General features: G+C 37.9%; 1 protein-coding gene and 1 pseudogene across 2 annotated transcripts in view; one reads left to right on the top strand and one right to left on the bottom strand.

Moving 5' to 3' along the window:
* The first annotated feature begins 25 nt into the window (after positions 1-25).
* Positions 26-8857, top strand: LOC111321449 (uncharacterized; annotated as a pseudogene). Its single transcript, XR_015992810.1, has 7 exons — positions 26-149; positions 562-581; positions 1442-1536; positions 2496-2725; positions 3965-4096; positions 7108-7426; positions 8443-8857. The product of XR_015992810.1 is annotated as an uncharacterized LOC111321449 (transcript).
* Positions 8858-20936: 12079 nt separating this feature from the next.
* Positions 20937-22172, bottom strand: part of LOC111321407 (uncharacterized) — a 38633-nt gene continuing 37397 nt past the window's right edge. Inside the window, exons 33-34 of the mRNA XM_088734589.1 lie at positions 21484-21789; positions 20937-21072 (exon numbers count right to left, since the gene is read on the bottom strand). Coding sequence (XP_088590715.1) covers positions 21485-21789 — 305 coding nt within the window. The 3' untranslated portion in view covers positions 20937-21072; position 21484. The remainder of the gene's footprint in view (positions 21073-21483; positions 21790-22172) is intronic.

Raw genomic sequence — 22172 nt, forward strand, 5'->3', positions numbered from 1 at the left:
ACAACATCTGACGGTAGAAGTTAAAATGTTTTGTGTCTTGGATGTCGATCTTTGGTGTGTAACGCCTCGCATGCAGGTTGCATGCCTCTGCATGCCTCGCATGCAGGTTGCAGCAAGTGATGAAAAGCCAGCAGACGCGATGAATTCATGTAAGTTATTAAGCTTCTCTATTTTTCTCTCCAGGTTTAAGTTTATTGCAATTCTGTGTGCTTTGAGAGAGCTGAAGTTCTTCGTTCCATCTGATGCACCTGACCGAAAGAGCGATACTCAGAGATGTGCGAGGCTTCATGATACAGTTATTTGAATGCATCAGTTTAATTCTGGGAGAATGTACTTTTATAATTTGATAGAAAAGAAATTTGTCGTTTTATTAAAATCAAGTAACAACTCAAAGGAGGAAAGAAAAACAAAAAAAGAGTGCTATCATATTTAGCATACGAGGAAAGTACACAATCTTTTCTTTCTTTTAGGATGTCAAGAGTTAAACAGGGAGCCTTACGATTATCTTACTCAAGATTATACTTAAAACAAATTGTTCTCATTCATTTCTTCTATTTTTAGATTTGAAAGAGCTCAAGAAGGTGTGAAGCGAGAAGAAATAAGAAAACATGGTGCTTGGAGACTAAAGAAGTCTGTTACCTGAAATAAAGCTTATGAAAAGTCATGCTACGCCTGATTATAAAATCAATCGCGGCTATGCGAGCGGTATTTACGAAATTAATATATATTACAAGTTTGCACTTTTAAAAGGGCCAACCTCAGAAAACACTATGTATTTGGGCGGAAAAATCTTTCCTTCGAATGACTGAAAAAATGTTCGCTAACAATTCCAAGTCTTTTTTTTTTATTATTGACTGGAAACTAAAAGTGCTTGCAAAAATTCTTTTGGTGGGAAAATTGTCTTGCAAAAAATATCTGCTTTTGAATTGCATTTTAATATAAAATTAACGTAAAAAAGTGATGCTTGGACTTTCGACGGTCATTTAAGAGCTGAGGAAAACGAGTTTTTTAGCACGCGCTTCGGTAAATATATGCAATCGATTGTAAGAAAGATTCTGAGATACTGACTAAAACTTAAAACATTTACATAAAAACAATACAAAATTGCGGCATAAATGATAAAAGAAAACACAAAGGCAACACAAAAAGTAAAATAATTGAATAAATAGCTTTTTAGCAGGAAAAATATTGTTCCATGCACACGATTTTCTACAATCAAAAGTCAAGTAAATGTTCTTGTTTTAACACAAGATCCTGTCTTTTTTTTCCTTTCGACAACCCTCCATACGATGTAGTGCTTATTAGCACGAGTACGAAAAAACCAAGATAAACTCAACCATTGACAATAAGAGAGAATGACAATATGGCATGATTAAAAGGTATGACAATTGAAGGCTTTTTCAAGCCATATCTTTTAATAATTTCCGATTTTTTTCGTTAGGCACATCATTCTCAAGTAGAAGGTAAACAAAAACAGAGAAATTCTGCTCCAATAAGGTTACTGAGACTAGTTTACTTGTCAAAGAAGCCTGGCATGTGAGAATAAAGGCTTTACAAGAATAATCTATAATTATCTTGGACTTGAAAATCATCTACTTATTCCAATTAGCCTTAAAGGCTAACGTTGAACACCTTACTCTTAATCATGGGATGCGACTGGAAGCTTTATTCTATGTGGCACAAAAGAGGAAGGAGGCAGATAAACAAACAAGTAAACACATAAAAAAAATGTATAAATCATCGCACACAAAAATTACCATGCATATGCAACCAAGACTTGCAAATCAGATACAATGAAATATATGAAATTCATATATTTTGAACTGCGGTATTAGATACGTATGATGCACGATCCTCGCAGTAGATAGCGCTATTTAAGCAATAGCGAAAATCAGACCTGAAAAAAATTTTCGCTATTGCTTAAATAGCGCTATCTACTGCGAGGATCGTGCATCATACGTATCTAATACCGCAGTTCAAAATATATGAATTTCATATATTTCATCGTATCTGATTTATCACTTTCACGGGTTTATTACGAATCAACTTAACGGCCTGCTCCCAGTTGGCTTGTTAGCTCAATTGGTAGAGCGCTGCACTAGTATCGCAGAGGTCAGTGGTTCGAATCCCGTACAGGCCTGATTTTTTTCAGGTCTGATTTTCGCTATTGCTTAAATAGCGCTATCTACTGCGAGGATCGTGCATCATACGTAAGACTTGCAAAGTAAGACAAGGAGGGCTCGAAACTTACCACATTTCCTCTATACTAGATTTTCTGTGTTAAACGTCGTGAAGCTTGCCACAAACGAAAGGGAAAGCGAGGAACCCTTTTTCATTTCTTGCCATTGAGTGCTCTACTCCGAATTTCGACTAAGAGGCTCCACAATTCAAATGATAGGCTGGGTCAGCGGCAAAGAAAAAAATATAAGGCCTTACGAGCCATTAAGAGTCGTTTACTTAGATAGATCATGTTGTCTAAGGATTTGACATTCCAGAACCTCCAGCGTGCATGGAAGAATTGGGAATGGCAAAATCCCTGACGCGGCCATAGCCGCTTCCAGCATTTACAACCCAAGCTATAAATCCAGCAATGGTCAGCTGTACAATTATCCGGCTGGTTGGGTAGCTCGTACCACAGATCTCCAACAATGGTTTCAAGTAGATTTTGGAGACTTGACCCTGGTGAAAAGAATCTGCACCCAAGGTGATGCAATCTGCACCCAAGGTGATGCAAACAATAACAACTAAAACAACTATGGTTTTTAAGGATTATCAGGCGGATAGTCTTTCAAAGGTGTGGTTGTTTTCTACAAATTTAATCAAATGCAATGGTTATTCATTCAGTCACAAAGAACAAATCTCAAAAAATAAAGATTCACCCGTTCAGGAGACTCGCGGCCTTTTAAGCAGCAAAGTTGTTGACTCTTGATCACCTTTGCTAAGTTTAATTCCAGCACTCCTCAATCGAATGTCGGAAGTAGTCTGGCATTACGCCGCCCTTGTTTCAGAGCGCTTTGGTAAAATCACAACCTAAGTAATAAAAACGGCTGATCAGATGAAAGGAAAGTATCTCAAAAGGCGTGGAGAGTTCAAAGTTCAAACATGCAAAGTGCGTGAAAATGCGAGTTTGCAATTCAAACTGCATTCCTGGGGCGGATCCAGGATTTAGTCAAGGGGGGTTCGGAGAATTGTCTTCATCCGGAGGGGTCCGAAATTTTGAAAATTAGGTCTTCGGAAACATGAATTCCAGCGTTCTGAGGGAAAATTTAGGGGGTTCGACTCAACCACCCGAACCACCCCTGGATCCGCCCCAGCAACGAGTTCCCACTGAATCGTACAGGTAGACATTTTACGAGAGTTTTCTGGAGCACAGCTAAGCGAAACCAAGGCACTCTAGAAATACTCTCGACACCAATTGAACAATTGAAATTGTTCAGTTTTACTCTCACCATTTTAGCCTCCCTTTCAACGCACCACGTGCCAAACCAAGTTAACAAATCGATAGTCATCGTGGTCTGTTCTCTGACATCTCTTCTTGACAACGTTATTCGGCACCCCAGCGGTCAAATTGCTGTGGACTAATGCAACTTTTGAACCCTGTGATGAAGAATATCGTTGTCGATAAGAGTACAGACCACGCTAAATCACTGTCGATTTGCTTTTTCTGCAATATCCGATTCTTTCAGTGCGTGACACGTTGCGTGACATGTTGACGCGAGCAGCGTTGTTTGTACCGGTCTTATCGACAACGGCAAATTGGCCAATCAGATTGCGGCATTACTGCCAACTGCGGTAAAAAAAAAACCAATCTCAACCTCGTCCATGAGTTTTCAGTTCTCATTAGCTCCTTGTGATACATTCTCCCTCGTATCCATCTTTGAACGCCAAGCCTTCTAGCTTTGACCAATAAACAGAGGCAATTATTAGCTTCCTTTCCATTTATTTTATTTCAAGGAATTTGCAGGCAATACAATCTATTATTAAGTAGTATGCCATGATCTGAAGAATCCACTTTTCACAAGATACATTCGCATTATCTCATTAGCATGGCACAGTTAAATTCCCCTGAGGACTGCCTTTTATGGATGTATATCTTGTATAAGTTTTGAATACGATACTTCCAATATATCTAATTTTTCTATCTTAAAATCGCGTTTGGTCATAAAGAGAGATAACAGTACTTACCAAGTTTTTGTCGTGTGTGAGCATAGTTAATTGTGCGGTTTTGTTGCCGGAAATTCTGACCGATTTACACCAGTAAGGAACTTGTTCTTACACGGAATATCCGCAGTCACCCAGAAACATGGCTGTCCCATATATCTCCCTGAGAGCAGAATTTTACAACCGTAAAGAAGATAAAATGTTTATTTTATTATTTTTTTTGGCACTTCTCGAACCGCAGACCAAAGAAGGACATTTAAAGAGCCAGTGAGAACTCCCAGTGAAATGAATGTAAGCGTGGGTAAACACGAGTTAGAAAGACCTTCTTACCATTCGTTAACCGCGTTATGAGTTTTCCATCGGCGTTTTTCAGTCTGCTGTGTGCAAATGTTCCAGTGTATTCCCCGTAGAAACTAAATAAAGTTGGTATATATCTCTTGAAAAAGTAACCAAAATCTTTCAACTTAGTCATTTACCGTCCGTGTAAATCTTTTCACTCAGTTAACGCTTTCTCTCCCAAGATCTCATCAGTAATTCTCGTTACTGTCTGCCATACAATTCTTATGATGTTAGTTTGGAGAATTTGGCATGGGATCAACTAATTATCCCCAAATTATTGTTTTTTTTCTCTTTATTCTCATCAATTATCTACCAAATGTTGTATTGATTTTATAAGGAGAAATTCTATCTTGGTTACTCACAGGAGTTCTGAGTGAAGAGGTTAATCATCCTCATTCTTTTTAAGTTATTCTGACTATTGCTGTGTTCTTGTATCTCACCAAAACAAAGTTTTTGGTTGTTGCTCTATATCTTGCTGCATGTCTTGTTTCGTGACTGGTCTCTAGGTTGCAGAATCATATATATCTCTATATCTTGCTGCATGTCTTGTTTCGTGACTGGTCTCTAGGTTGCAGAATCATGTCATGTGGCTCTGAGAGTTGACTATTTTTTACCACAGAGGTACATTTACCTTTTCAGCGCCACATTTAGGCAGCTCTTAAACCAGTGGACCCAAAAAAATCTGTGTGAGGAAAAAAATGGGTTTTTGCAAATGGTAAAAATATTTAAACTGCCAGTCTCAGAGATGTGTATTTCTAGTCTTACCTGACTCTTCTTCTTTGGCTCTGTTAAATATGTGATTAAAAAAGTTGCAGCAGAGAGAAACCGAGGTATAAAAAGGTTTACCCGAGCGCATGCGCTTGAAAACGAGAAACCTAACAGACGAGGTTTTTAAAACGACCGGTGAGTCTTTTGAAGCTTAATTGTTATGCTGAGGTTTCCATGAAATATTTGCAGTCAATGGCGGCTACTCTGCTTGGGCAGCATATGGAGACTGTTCAAAGACTTGTGGAGGCGGGGAACGGACACGTGAGCGAATATGCACCAATCCCCCACCAGGATTCGGTGGTAATGACTGCACTGAGCTGGGTCTAAGTTCTTTTACAAGAAGTTGTAACAAAATGCCATGTCCTGGTAAGGCAACTATGATTTATGTACATCGTTATCTACAATGCAAAGGAAGTGTCTGTGACGTAATGGTTAGAGCGCTCGAACTTCTAGTGCCTGGAGGATAAGCTGCAATTCTCTTTGTTACCACGTTCAGCGGTCTCTAGGATCTTCTGATTTCTTAAGTATGGGCGCCTATGCTCCGCTAATATGTATTTTGGGTTATTTTTTCTTTTTTTTTGTAACGTGCAGGACAATCGTTAAATATATAAGGTTTCAAAGTATCAGCTCGGTTAGAAAGGGCAAAGAAAAAAGTCTATAAGAAGTCAAGGAAGAGAAAGGATTGTTAAGAATGAAGAAGATTAGAGAAGGTTTTCGGTGAGCCTGGAATTTATGGTACAAATCTCAAGATGTTCGAACCTTAACGTAGCCCAGAAAGGACAAAACTGATTGGTAAAAACACGGAATTCCCCAGATGGGACCAACAGGTCGATGATTGGCTGCTTTCGAGTAACTTCTAATTGAGTGTCAAAAGTAAGCCGGGATTGCTTTAGTTTTGCTTCGCTCTCTGATTGGTCCACAAATATCGAGTCACTCTCTCAACCAATCAACCCGCGCTTCAGGCGATTTGGTTGCTTTTACTTTGAGTTCTTGTTGGCTCTTTTTTCTTTCTTCTGATCGGCCGTTGCTGTGATTACTTTGGTTTTGGTTTTGCGACACAATCGAAAAGTGCTTTACGTTGAAGATTGGAGGGTACATCTTATACCAACACGAAGGTTCTTGTGTTACAATAGTACGTAACAGATCAATTTTCTTCTATAAATACTCGATGACCCGCAGGAAGTAATTATTTATCAGTGGTGTGATTTGAGAAATGTTCAACTAATTGAATGTCAAGAGATTATGTTGGTTTACGACACTAGGATGCGCTCTTTGATTAGTGTAGAAAAGCTTGCGTTCCCACTCTCGACCAATCAAACAAAAACACTAAAACCAATCTTTGGTTAATAAATAATTTAACTATATCTCTCGGTTAGTACGTGCGCTATGATTGGTTACTTGAGCAGGAAGAATTTCTCTATACCGCCCGCTAAATTAATAAGTTTGTTTGAATACAAATTTCCCCCCTCTATTTGGACCCATAGATAGGATAAATATCTTACTAACCCCGTTTTCTCAGTCAGTATTTACGAATCCTTTCTTTTAGCTCTGATTTATGTCCTGCGTGCTTTGCGCTTGGATCATGAATCCGAGGAAGGAAACTTGGTCCGTATTACAGCAAGGTCCTCGCACTCGATTAGTAAGAGGTATTTATCGCGCGCAAACGCCATAATTAGTATCACATAATTAAAATAAACTTGGAGAGCTAATTTCCTAGGATGTTTTCTGAGAAATTTAATTCACTGATGAGTTTAATAAATTTTGAGCTCGATAATGAAATGGCGAAAGATGTTTTTCGTCCCGACGCGAGCGGAGTTTCTTTTTTTTTTTAATCAACAGCTGCTTGAAAGCCACTAGGCTGCTATATAATGAAAGCTAAAGCGCTCGATGAGTATTTCCTGAGAGCAGGAAGCATCTCTCAGATAAGCAAGAGATTCAGCGCATGCGGAAAGGAGGCCAAGGCTAAAGGAATCAAATTGTTTGGTATGGATGACAAGCGATGCTGGACAAGTGATGACCCAGAGAAATCCTTCAAAAAGTTTGGGAAATCGGGATTGTGCATGGCGAAGAAAGAGTATGGCACTGGCTTTACAAAGTCACTCACAGTGTTCGTATACCGCATGGATGACAAAGGGTATGATACCGAGCCTTTTCATCTGCTAAATTAGCTGTCATGGGTATGCACAAGCATCAGGAGTCATACAACAAGTATTCGTGCAGAGATTTTTTTCTTTCTTTTTTTCTTTTCTCTCTCTCTTTTTTTTTTTTTTTTTTTTTTTTTTTTATTTGGCTGGGGGTAGATTTCACTTACATGATCTTTTATAATTGCGAAAACAGTTTAAAAACCGCACGCCACGTGCAACCAATTTCCTCTGACTTTAGCCGTTTGATCCAATAGATCACCGGTACGAAATATTTGGTTCTTTTTTAAACGTACGCTTGTACATTATTCAACCTCATGAGTGTTTACCTGGAAATCAACTTGCAGTAAACCTAAGGCCTAGTTTATACCTCGCGCTACAGTCGAATTTAATTCAGACGAATTTAAATTCGTCGTTCCGTCGACATAAATCGTGACGTGGTTTTATGCGTCGAAATCAATACGGTCAAATTTAATTCTCTTCCCAAATGCAGTGTCTCTGGTCAGGTGTCACTCCAAAAGCTCGCCACGGGTCGCTGCGGGCTCGCCAATATAAATTAAGAAAATGTATGCATTTCATTCGACGCGACGCTAGTGCGACGTTAAAACTGAAGACGCGTTATCGATATTTTATCCGTCTTACCAAGACGGATAAAACGTCAAGGTCGAATTTAATTTGCCAGACGAATTTAATTCGTTTTAGACGTCGCGCTTTCGTCGAATTTAATTGCTTGTGGGACCTTGAATTAAATTCGTCTGAATTAAATTCGACTGTAGCGCGACATATAAACTAGGCCTAAGACTCGCATTTAGTGATCGACTTCACGGTGAAATTTCCACTCATAACTTAGTGACTGATAAGAATTTTAATTGAACTTCATTTCGTGGTAATTTTACAATGGTTATGTCACGGAATAATATAAGTTTTCTTTGAAATGAACAGATGCGAATATATCGCTCGGGCACGCCCTCATTATTCGTAGCGACGCTTGCGTGTAAAATCTCCTGACGTCTGTAACCTATTTTGATAAAAGAACGCTTATAAACGCGTTTCTTTTCATAACAGGTGAAATTAAAGCAGTGGACTGCTATGTTAACAGTGCCCCTGCAATTTTGCCCCAAGCTTTTGACAAAAATGTTGAGAGCGTATCCGGTACTGAAGCTATAGTTAAGTATTGCCAAGAGAGGGCCACGAAGTTTGGCTACAAAATCTTTTGTGTCGACAATAAGGGATGTTGGTCTGGTGACAATGCAGCTTCAGTATATGACGATTACGGTCGATCTAAGGGATGTACAATGTCAAAGAAAACTCGGAACGGAGTTGGTTCAGAGATTAACGCTGATATCTTTGTTTATCAGCCTCAAGAATAAGGTATGGCTTCCTTTTTTGTGTGTTTCAGTTTTTGCCCTTCAAAGTGTTAACCACATGCTGTGTTTCAATCCCAGTTATCGGACAGAGCGCTCTTCAATTAATTGTCGTGACACCAAAACCTAAGTAATTGCAACGAGCTGGTCAATCAGAATCAGGGATATATCACAAGGAGGCAGTAGGTGAACAGCCTGTGGGTGGTTTTAGTCTTGCATCTGATTGGTTTAGAGTGCAGTGCGGGTTTCTCAGATTACGTTCGCCACTAAATTGAAAAACTGTGAGTTTTGAGCTTTATTACATCCAGTTTGAAATCACTGGTGGTCTCTGTAATCTGATTGGCTCTAACTGGTACGATTTATTCACGAATCGCACCATTTTTCGCTCTAAATTACATCATTTTACGCTTGACTGAGTTTTGACACATGATGTCAGTCTTTCTGTTTTGCATACAAAATAAGATGTAAAAGCGTTTCCGGTTCGAATTCCGCTTTTTATCTAAAAACCGGCTCAGTACTGCATCAATAAAATATTTGAATCGACTAAGTCCTGTATTTGGGCGATTTCAAAATGGATGCAATTTTGGTCTGAAATCATACTTGGGATTTCAAAACGAACTCGCGCTGCGCGCTCGTTCCATTTTGAAATCACGCGTATGATTTCAGCCTAAATTGCACTCCACTCAGTTCAATTACCATCACTGATTGTATTGTTTGAACCTTTTTAAATTCATTTCACCATGCAAACATGGATTTACTTCTAGTTATGGTTTTTGAAAACCTGTAAGTCAGGAAATATTTCATAAAATCGGAATCTCTGAGCATTTTTTTCATTTTACCTATATCTCTTGCAGATGTCAGAGTCATTATTCAAACCAGATGTGAAATGGTTTTCCGAAATCATGGAAAATGGATATATATTGTTAGACTTCTTGAAATGTAAACACATTAGTATTAGTTTAAAAAGAATAAAGAAGGGGCACTGAAACCTTTGTGAGAGTTTATTATCTAATATTTAACCTTGCGGTAAGGTTCTCCTAAAAACTTAACTTTCCTCAAATGTACACCTTTCAAGGACGCGACAGAGAAAAGAAAGGGGGGGAAGAAGTACGTGTGCCCTACCCTCCCTCTTTTTTTTTTTTTTTTTTTTGGAATTGTAATGCAGCATGAACTGCCTTAGTAATTGCCTCTACACTTAATTATTTAGTTCCGTCACAGAACGACGGTTCCACAACGGCTGTGAGGTGTTCTAGTTGCTAGGTGCAGAATCTCTTGCATTGCTTCCTTACTTTTCTATTCGTTACATAGTGTAGTATCTCGCGCACAGTTTGTTCTGTGTTCTTCTTAGCTCAAGCACTTGATTATGAGAGAAAGCAACTACAAAAGCTGTCACATGAGCTCAGCTTAAAAAATTTCGTGATGCAAATATACGTCAACCTCGTTTCCAAGATTTAATCAGCGTAAGGCTGGGTAGCACGTGAAAATCTATAAACACATTTACATTTTACGGTTCCTCGTGGTAAAAATTGGTTAACTTCGCTGGAAAGCAAGAACGTTAAAAACTCGCTGGAAAATGAAACCTTCTGTCCAAACGTGGTCGGAAGCATTTGGGAGTCATTCCTGCTTTTATTAGGAGACTTGTCGACCCGGACCAACCGTTCTAACATCTCAAAACATAACGCTCAGTAAGTTGTCAAATTTGTGTCGTTTGATACAGCACGCCCAACAAAATGAAGAAAATTCCATATTAGTTGTGTTCGCGACAAGCAGTTCCACACCAATGTCGTCTTTTGATAAAGAAGAAATATTATCTCGTAGCGTATCCAAGAGAAAATCTGTCCACCACTTGCTTTTGTCCACCTTACTATCGAGCAGTGGCCCGGTAAGGAATAATGTTCCGTGTTTGCTTGGCCGTAAATTCAAACCGAACTTGTAAATGCGATGTTAAGACTGATTCTCCCTACTGTCTGCTTTACAATTTTTATGATGTGAGTTTGGAGAATTTGATATTGGATAAAAAAAATCCCTTTAAATATATTTAACTTTATTCTCATCACTTGTCTGGTTGATGTTGTTTTAATCTGTCTTGGTCACCTATAGGAATTAAAGGGCTGGTTACTTTTACGAGGTCTAACTCAAACCGCAGTTACGTATTTATTCTCCAAAAGAGGGTTGTTGTCATAAAATAAATTTCCTTTCGCTGCTAGCTTTCGGCCCTCTTGGCACTATCACTCACAAAATAAATGTTCAGATTAAAGATTCAGCTAAATTCAAGATAGCTTAGACCGCGGTTTTGTCAAACAACAGCGAAACTTTGTTTTAATAACCGACCCCATGGTTTTAAAGTCCAAACATACTCTCCTAAATCCGCAGGAAGTAGCGCTTTAATTTTTTTTTTCCTTTTAGGTGTCCTGATATGGATGAGGCATTGAAAATAAAGCATGGAAGTGTACGGAAATAAAAAGGAAAAAGCAAACAGTAACTTAAAGGTAAGGTTTAGAAACAAGTTTATTTGAACAAGGCTTACCATCTGTACACGCGACTGCTGTTTTGATATATGCACAAGACGCGTTCACTTGCGTCAGCAACGTGTTTTAAGGTAAAAGATAGGCAAAGAATCCCCAAGCAACTCATGGGCGCAAAGTTATGTCGCTAATTGAAAGAATGATCAGAATGTATACAAACTGTTCGTTGCGCTTTGCAAAAAACAGTATAGTTGGGAACATGGTTTCGAAAGCAATTTTGTGCAAAGAAGCACGGGTAAATTTTTCATGGTCAACAAACTTACACGAGCCCGTAGGGCGAGCGAAATTTGTAGTCTTTGAAAAACTTACAAGTATTTCAAAAAGGTACCAGGCATAAGGCAGACAATCAATTCGTCCTGAAGGTTACCGTGCACCTTCAGGGGTGCGTCCGGTTTAAACTGTCGATATCTAAACCTCTATATCAAATTAGAGCTTATAGGACTGGCTATCAGACTATACCAAAAATTGTGAAAAAAAATTAATTGTCGAATTTTTCACGAAATCTAAGTGCGAGCGCCCGAATCACCTTTTAAGAGCTACAAGTCAAAGGGAGTTTGTTCGATTGCCCTCAAATTTTGAAAGTAGCTAGTTTTACATATAAACAACAAAAATGTGTCTCCGAATTTTTTATTTCAAAATAATTTTTTTTCAAGAGCGATTTTTGTACAATCACTCCACATTTTTTTAATCCTATTTCAAAAATGTTCTGTAACTTTTCACTGAAATTGAATATGGCAAATCGCGGACACGTTTTTTTAGCGCTTTGGCCCCGGAAACAGAGGAGCACATGAAATAAGCGAAAAACAAAATTAGCTTTGACATGTAACGTTCAAAAGGTGATTCGGGCGCTCGCATTTAGAAGTCGTGAAAAATTCGACAAATCATTTTTTTTCAGAATTGTTGGTATAGTCTAATAGCCAGTCCTGTAAGTTTTAATTTGATATAGGAGTTTAGATATCTACAGTTAAACCGGACGCGTTACATCGCTTGCACGCGAGACACCCCTGAAGGTGCACGGTAATCTTAACTGTTCCTAAAGCTTCTGTATTTGTAAATCGAGTCAGGTGTCGCACTGTCAAGGTATTTGGCTCCGCAATCATTCATTCTCCAAATTTTGGCTGTTCTCCTCAGGTATCACAGAAGGAAAAAAAATGTATTTTTTTCAATTTCCTGAAAATTTTTATTAAATATCTAGTATATATATATAAAAAAAGATCTATCATCTTCTGAACATTTTATTTTAATATCTTTTTTTTAATTTAGGAGATATAAAGCAAAAAGTAATTTGAGTGTAGAACGAAAGGCGCGAGATTGATGACAATTCATGTCAACTTGTTCTCGTCACCTAATTAACGATTTCAAAACCAACCCTTGATTTTCAATGCACACTTGTACAGTTTTGTATAGTTCTGAAATCGCTCATTCGTTATCAAGTATACTTACATTAGTTCTTTCCCAAAACTAGATATATAGAGAGATTGTTTTTGTAATTCAAGTGTTGTTTTCAAGCTGTTGTCATGTCCAAAAGCGACAAGTACCTTTTGCTGCTCCGGAAAATTTCATCGCAGTTTGCAACGGAGTGGAAATGTTGTTTACCGATAGTGATAGCGGGTTCCGACTTGACTCGGAGAGATTAAAAATTGGCTTGCTCCAATGTCATTGGATAACCGCTTCCACGGGCATCAGGTGGGAACGCGTTTATGTAAACAAACGCCAACGCCCCAAAATGCTTCAAGTCGCTTTTCCTCCTAAAGCGTTTTCGCTTGAGTTCTGAACTTTGGAAAGTTTAATCTCGGTCGATATTTGACAATTTTCGAATTTCGCGAGATTTGAAGATAATTTCAGAAACATAATGAACCCCAAACGTGTATCTGAGAAGTTTGTTTTTTTTTTTTCCTTACTTTTTATGATAGAGCCTTTATATTGAGAACTTTGTTCAAAAGTGCTACCTTGAAGTTTAAAAAAATGATTACAAAACTCATCAAGCGTTAAAAGACTCATTCCAGACACAGTTTTTCAGTTCAATATGTGCAGAGCTCGTTCCGATAAAAGACAGGTGTTGACTGAAAGCGTCGTCAAATAAACTTATCATGTAGAACGCCTCTGCCTGAAAGAATAAGCTCCCATTCTGTTCAATGGCAAAAATAAAAAAAGAAATAAATGACATAACCGAAATCAGTATTTATTAGGCTTCAGGAAAATGTCTACTTCTATAGGGATAGCGTGAATAGTTTTCACCCTATTTCAGTTTGATATTGAATGAAAACGTTGATTTTTGTTCTGTGATAGCTTAACTGAACTTTGCTTTGCCGAAATTTACATTTTTCGAATATGAAGAGGTTTTAGGAAACTTAATTCAGGTGAAAGATTGATGTCGGTGCGCCATCGAGCTCTCAAACCTAGATTCAGTGTGGTTCGGTCACGAATTGCTGAGGTTCATAAACAACAGTGATACTCATTAGCTTACAGGTATCATTGTCATATCGAGTAGCGTTCTTCTCATATTTAACATCCCCCATTGTTTTGAATTTTATTTTTTCTTATCCAAGTACTGAGTGCAAAATGAAGTATAGGTGGCATAAAAATCTTAGAGGAACTAATACACAGTGGAGTTGGAAAGGGCACTTGTAGTGATCATCAAGTTTAGACAAAAGGGGAGAAATGTCTTTGTTTACAACGTTTTGCCACTTTTATTTGGTAGAACTAAGTTCAATTTCGTCGAATTTTAAAACTTTCTTTTGTGTGTTATATTTCAGTATTGATATGCTGGTGAGCCGCCATGTTAATTTGGACTGCATAACGCATGCTCGGAGAGTGAAGACTGAGGAAAACTTACAAGAAAAATACTTCGAAAAGATAACGTAGTTGTTGAGAAAAGATTGTTGGAAATCAATGCAAGAGGTAACAATTGTAACCTAGACCCACAAATAGCGTTTCCCGTTGTTCGATTTTGAATTTTTAAAAACAAATCGGTATTTCGTAGTAAACGCAGAGCTCTCAAATTTTAAAATGAAATTACCCGGAGATGAACAAAATTTATGTTCATTTTGTGGAGGAGCTCAATAACCAACAGTAATAATTTAGGAAGGCAAATGTTCAAAATCTAGGACTGGTTCCGTTGTTAGGAAGGACACTTCCAGTGACTCTATGAAACCTGTCGGTTGAATTGAGTAGATTCTTTCGCTGTCAAATCTGGCCGAGCCTTAACTTTTTGGTTGAAATTTTCTAACTTAAAAGTTATTGCAATGAGATTATATATAGTTCTTTCTTTTCTTAATCTTTTCTTCTTCGTAGAATTGGTTTTGTCCTAATTTCAACTTCGCCTACTTATGTTCTGTGAGCTGGAGTTCCTATTGTTGTGATTTCTTACTATCAGCAATGAATAAAAATGCAAACAAATAAAAAATTCATCTCCACTATATTGTCTGTTCCTTTTCTCTTTTCAATTCAAAAGAGTGCAAATAAAAATATTTGCGCTTTTATAAGGGCCTGGTAACAAGTCAAAATGTAGGCTGTCTTGTACTTTTTTCGCGTATGGAGGGTTGTCGAGAGGGAAAAAATCTCTGCAGATTTGAACAGCATCTAGCGTTAAAACAAAAAATATACTTGACTTTTTACGGGAAAAAATCGTTAGCATGGAGCAAAATTTCTTCCCGAGAAGAAGACAGTATATTTTTCGATCTAAACTAGACATAATTCAAAGGCGCAGACTTTTTTTTCCATGAACAATTTTCCCGTCAAAAGACTTAGAATTGTTTGCCAACATTTTTAACTTCTCAACTATTCGAAGGGAAGATTTTCCCGCCAAAAGAATTCGTACATTTTTGATAAAAACTAGACAATTCAAAAGCGCAGACTTTTTTCCGTAGACAATTTTCCCGCTAAAGAACTTATTGCAAACTTTTAGTTTTAAGTAAAAAAAAAAAATTAATTGTTTACAAACATTTTTCAATTTTTCTAATGAAAGAATTTTCCGCCAAAAGACTTATAAATACGTATTTATTTCGCAAAAACCGCACGCCCAGCCGCGATTACTTTTCTAATCAGGTGTAACATGGCTTTTCGTAAGCTTTATTTCAGGTAACAGACTTCTTTGGTCCTAAAAGAACCATGTTTTATTAGATCTTCTCGCTCCATACCTTCTTGAGCTCTTTCAAATCTAAAAGGAAGAAATGAACGAGAAACATTTGTGTTAGATATAATCTGAAGTAAGCCTTCTCGATAATCGTTAGACTATCTGTGTAACCCTCGACATCATGACATCGGTATGCATATTCTCCAAACCGTTCTTGATGCTATTTTCCTGAGGTGCTGACAAGATCATTTCCTTTTTTCCCAGAGCCTATTTACGCATGATTCAGGGGTGATATTGTAGGAACTTGCAGAGAGTATACGTATTTAGATGCTAGTCACTCTTTGGGTCAAAGGTTAAACATTTTCGGCTGCAGGAGCCATAAATGTCACCATAACTATAGTTAGCGTGACATCTCAAGTTTCGGGTTGAGACGAGTAAAACTCGAAGCTAAAAGAATCTATGCACATTATTTTTAGAGCAGCACATTCGAGGTTTTCAGATGAAAACAATTGAAAATGCATTTCCCTGACAAAAATTTCTGTGCCTCATCAAATCTCCTCTTTAAACCAGAAGGATGGCAATTTTTGCAGTTGGAGAAGCAATACTCAGAATATTAGGCTGTAAATTTTTTTTTTTTTTTTTAAAGCGGTAAAATCATGACGACGACATAAAACGTGACAGTCCTGATTCATCGTTTCACTTCTGAGATCCAGATACCAATTCTCTCTACTCTCTGTCATACATTTCTGATGATTTAAGCTTCAGGAATTTTTCGATAAATCAAACAATATCCATTCGTTTCCATTTTTCATTTCTCAGAACCTTTCTGCAGGAAATTATATTTTTATTGTGTGGAGAAATTTTTTGTTGGTCACTTCTGACAGTCCAAGCGTTGAAGATGATATGGCACGTGGCAAAGGTAAGCTCTGATTAAAATCACTTTTTCACCGCAATCTGACTGGCTAATTTGCCGTTGTCGTTAAGCCGGTTCGGACATCGCTGCCCGCGTCAACGTGTAACGCATTGATATAATCATTTTATATGACGTCGACATTGTGGTAAAAGACAAAAAATTCGATAGTGGTTTAGGGTGGTCTGTACTCTTATTGGCGAGGATATTCGTCATCACAGTGGTCAAAATGTTGTGGACTCACGAAGCGCAACCACTGTCGATTTGTCGATTCTATAATTCTGAGATGAAAACTAATAGAAAGAAGTACTACTGTTTATATAAAAAAAAAAACAGCCTAATAAACTTTCGTCCACACCTAGTATAGACGTTTTGCTTTGCTGCAAAAAACTGGTGTCAACAAATTTTTCTGTAAAATAATGAAATGCTTAAGTGCGCGATTTAACAATTCGACAGTGGTTTAGTGTGGTGTGTTCTCTTATCGACAATATTCGTCATCGTTGTGGACTCACGAGACGCAGCCGACAACGGCAAATTGACCGATCAGATCGTGACATTACTGCCAATGTGCTAAAAGCCCTATTTCTCATATCCAAAGCACGCATATGGACATTTCTGTAAATATTTGTCACAAGATGTCGTATCCAAGTCTTAAATAAAGTTGTTTTAATCAATTGAATCGTGGAGTGGTTTTCACTGACTATGAAATTATTTTCCTCCAATACTGTTAAGTGTACTAGATAATAATATTTCGTATAGATTACATATTAGCCAACATATACTGAATTGGGAGAGAGGCATCTCTCAGATTGTAATTTTTGTCAAATTTTCTTTACTTCATACTTTAAAAAAACTCTGTTTTGAACATAAACAGAAGGAAGTTAAGTTTGTATCTTTTTCCGTGGTTTCTATACACAGCCTCTCTATATTCAAGAAGGCTTCACAAGTATTTTGCATTTTTGGTCCAATTCTCTATAATTTTCCTATCTTCCCTCAAATATATTTAACAAATGGTAAACACCCCAGCGCACACTATTGAGTTATGGATGCACGCGGGAGGTTGCTAAGCACGAAAGAAGCGTAAGTGTCGCTCGAGGCGATAGCCGAGAGCGACTCTAGCTTCTTGAGTGCTTAGCAAACCTCCCAAGTGCATCCATAACTCAATGGTGTACGCTGTGGTGTTTACCATTTGTTTTATAACATAACATTGATATATTGTAGCTAAAGAGTTCCTTTTATTTAACAAATCTTACGCGACCAGAAAAAACAAGCGCGCGCGGAAAAATAGTCTTTGCATTTGTTCACGTCAGCAGCGTACACCCATGGGCAAATGGTGGACGCTAAATTGACCAATCAGAGCGCGCACTTTACTTTGGTTATGTTATATAATTACTTAGAAGCATTACACCGGAAAGATTGTGTACTTTCCTCGTATACTAGATACGATAGCGCTTTGTTCGTTTTTCCTTCCTTTTAGTACTTACTCGATATCAATAAAACTTCAAAGTTCTGTACAAATGATCTTAAGCAGTAGCCTCAAACTAAATTACAAAAACATATTCTCCCAGAGTTACACTGATGCATTTAAATAATTATATCATGAAGCCTCGCACATCTATGAAGATCACTTTCGGTCAGATGCATCAGATGCAACGAAGAGCTTCAGTTCTCCCAAAGCACGCAGAATTGCAATAAACTTAAACGAGAAGCTTAATAACTTATATGAGTTCATTGCGTCTGCTGGCTTTGGAAAGAGTACCATATAACTCCATACATTAATTTGCATTCAACCATTAATTATGTATGCACCCCATCGTTTTTTAAGACAATGACTTATTCCCATGGGTTTAGCATATACACATTATTAATAAGTACTTACTGCTTCAATAAAAGAGAAATTGATTGAAAGCGGCTTTTTCGTCTCCATTCCTTTCTCACTTCTCCCGTTTGTTCCCAATTCCCTTCTCCCCTTTGTTCCCAATAATTTCTCCTCGGTTTTTTTTTTTTCTTTCCTTTTTACCTTCTTGGCAGTTCTGCTGAGCCTTGAACCATCGCTCCTCAGACAACGCGTTATTATTAGGCCATTATCAAACCTTAGCCTTACCACTACGCTACGCAAACCAGTCAGGAGTTCCTATCCAAAAGCTACATTTTCTTTTACTTTTCAGTAAAAAAAATTTTCATAACAATATGTGCATTGATATAATGCACCAAAGGTCCCCTTTGCACTATAGAATGCTTTTCTTCTTCTCTACGATTGGCCAAATACCACATAGAAAACAAAATTTATTCATACCTCTTTCTAATAACATCAACGAAAGAAGAAGATAGAAAGAAGAAGATAGAAAGAAGAAGAACAACAACTCGGAGATGGAGAGACTGAATTTTATTCGACTTTCTCGAATACTATCGGATCACGACCGGTGCATACAGTGGTGTAAGGATCACAACCTGCTTGCGACGTCGGTAAAATGTCCTTAAGCTGGGTGCAGCGATGAACTTAGCTGGACGCGACGTGCTTCATCGCGAGACGGGTACGAGTGGCGATGTTTAAAAAAGGGTTGCGATGGAATGGCTTCAATGCACCGGAATTCGCCGGTGCGCACACGCAGGGCATCGAAAATACATGGTGGGGACTCAAGCGAGGTTTGCCCCAAACAGGAACATCCAAAGGACTTTTCGATGGCTACCTACAAAAATATATGTGGCGTCAGCACTACGGAAACGATCCCTTCGGAAGCATTATCGAACATATCGCCCAACTTTATGAAGTCCAGAAAGACTAGATACAAAGGTTTCTTTGCATCGCTGTATGCACCGGCCTTCACGAACAATTCTCATCACTAGGACACGAAAGGATAATGAAAGAATCAACCAAAACCACAAGAACAGGTAAGACACAACATTTATTTAAACTTTGCATTGACAAACTTCAAAGCCTGACCGTAGACTTAAGGTTATTTTCCGGCCAATTTTACGCTTTCAAAGCGAAACTGAACATTAAATTATATTTCAAAATTAAAAACCTCTGGAAAATGCCTTAAATTTCTCGTTTTGCAAAGCCAAAACGCGCCGAATTTACGCTGTTTCAAAAAAGACAGAAAAAAATCCAAATTTTGAAAACAAAGACTACTAGTCATTGAACAAAGACTGAATGCATCATTAATGTGTGGTTCTCTTGCCACATTTTAACTTCTATCGTCAGATGTTCCAAATGTCTATGACATGGAAGATGAAGAGTTGTTCGACCACAAACTGCATTTTAAGTCTTAAAGTTGACAGGAAAGCGAAGTTCTGCCTTCCACGTGTAAAGATCCTGACGCAACTGAAATGAATACTTAATGATCGCAAGTACATTTGCAATTCAATTCTAACTTTCCGCGTGCCTCACAATCAGTATTGAAAATGACACCGTGAGGAGTGGGGTAGATTGTTTGATTTCTGGTGGTGATATTTTTGTCCCAGAGGTCTTACAGATTCCTGAACTCAAATTAAAAAGATTCCTAATGTACCTACCACCAGTTCATTTATAAATATAGATCGTCTGTCTCACGGTGTTCGTCCTTTTTCTCGTGAAATAGCTAATGGAGCATTAAAACATTCGAAGATGACAACCACTAAAACGATTTTAGAGATAAAGTTATAATAGTAATAAAAATAACAATAATAATAATAATGGAGACGAAGATAATGATAATGATAAAAAAAAAATGATAACCAATAAAAAAGTTATAATGGTATAGGATAAAAATCGGTGAAGAGAACTAAACCTGCTCTTTCAAAGAAGGAAAGATTTGCTTTATTTTCTGAGTTCTTGTTAAGACAGAGAGTGACAGAGAACCGTTGAAATGTTAACCGGAAGAGTTCCCTTCACTGTGCTCCTGTTCTGATGTCAATAAACTGAGAAATCAGAATCAAAGGTAGCGCATTCAAAGTAACAAATAAACACGCACAACAAAAGGCGCGCAAGACCCCACACAACAAATTAAATACAGAACCTGTGCGAGAGATACCAAACGTAATGAATAAAGGACAACATACACTTCGCACGCGATATGTATAGGTAATAACGTGGTTTCGAGTGCAATTTGGTGTTAATAAGCGGGAGTAATTAAAGTTTTCAAAGACAACAAAACTACACAAGCCCGTAGGGCGAGTGCAATTTGTAGTCTTTGAAAAATTTACAAGTGATTATTTACACCAAATTACACGTAAAAACGTATCGCGCGCGAGGGCAAGCACAATTAGAACACAGAACAAACAGTGCGCGAGATACTACACGTGAAAATTAGAACACAGAAAAAACAGTGCGCGAGATACTATACTACTTAAATAATGAATAGAATACGAAAGAAGCAGTACGAGAGATTCTACAACTGACAATTAGAACATAGCTCACAGCCGTTGTGGAACCGTCGTACAGTGACGGAACTTGACAACTAAAGCGTAAGAGACAATTTCTGGGGCAGTTCATGCTGCATTTTAATTTTTAAAAAAAGGAGGGTAGGGCGCATGTACTTCTCTTCCCCCCTTCCCCCTCCACCCCAGCCCTCTTTTTCTGACGCGTCCTTGAAAGGTGTACATTTGGGAAAGTTAAATTTTTAGGAGAACCTGACGCAAGATTGAATATTAGATAATAAACTCTCACAGAAGTTTCAATGCTCCATCTTTATTCTTTATAAACTAAAACTAATGTGTCTACATTTCAAGAAATCTAACAATAGATATCCATTTTCCATGATTTCGGAAAGCCATTTCACATCTGGTTTGAATAATGACGCTCTGACATCTGCAAGAAACATAGGTGAAATGAAGAAAAAAAATGCTCAGAGATTCCTATTTACTGAAATCTTTCCTGACTTGTAGGCTTTTAAGAGCCATAACTAGAAATAAATTTATGTTTGCATGGTGAAATTGGATTAAAAAAAGTTCAAAGAATGCAATTAAGCTCAAAACTCACAGAAGTTTTTCAATTTCGTGGCGAACGTAATCTGAGAAACTCGCACTGCACTCTAAACCAATCAAATGCAAGATTGTAACCACTCACAAGCTGTTCACCCACTGGCATGCGCTCCTTGTGATATATCCCTGATTCTGATTGGCCAGCTCGTTGCAGTTACTTAGCTTTTGGTGTCGCGACAATTTATTGAAGAGCGCCCTGTCCGATATTTGGTATTGAAAAAAAGTACGTGGTTGATACCTTATTCTTGCAGGTGATAAACAAAGATATCAGCTTCAATCTCCGATCCAACTCCGTTCCCAGTTTTCTTTGAGATTTTACATCCCTTTGATTGGCCGTTGTCGTCATATACTGAAGCTGCATTGTCACCAGACCAACATCCCTTATTGTCGACACCAAAGGTTTTGTAGCCAAACTCCATGGCCTTCTTCTGGCAATACTCAGCAATGGCGTCAGTACCAGACACACTCTCGACATTTTTGTCAAAAGCTTGGGGCAAAATTGCAGGGGCACTGTTAACATAGCAGTCCACTGCTTTAAATTCACCTGTTATGAAAAGAAACCTGTTTAATAGCGTTCTTTTATTAAAATAGAAGGTTATAGACGTCAGGAGATTTTACATGCAAGCGTCCCTAAGAGTGATGAGGGCGTGCTCGAGCGATGTAGTCGCATATGTTCACTTCAAAGAAAACTTATAATATTCAGTGACATAACTAGTGTGAAATCATCACCAACTGAAGGTGAATTAAAATTCTCATTATCACTTAGTTATGGGTGGAAATTTCACTGTGAAGTGATTTCGTGAGTCATAGGTCCACTGCAAGTTGACTTCCAGGTAAACACGCGTGAGGTTGAATAATGTACAAGTGTTAAAAAAAGAACTGAATACTTCGCACCAGTGACCTATTGGAGAAAAAACATACGGCTGA

The sequence above is a fragment of the Stylophora pistillata genome, chromosome 10 (assembly GCF_964205215.1).
Source record: "Stylophora pistillata chromosome 10, jaStyPist1.2, whole genome shotgun sequence".
In the NCBI taxonomy this organism is placed as follows: domain Eukaryota; kingdom Metazoa; phylum Cnidaria; class Anthozoa; order Scleractinia; family Pocilloporidae; genus Stylophora; species Stylophora pistillata.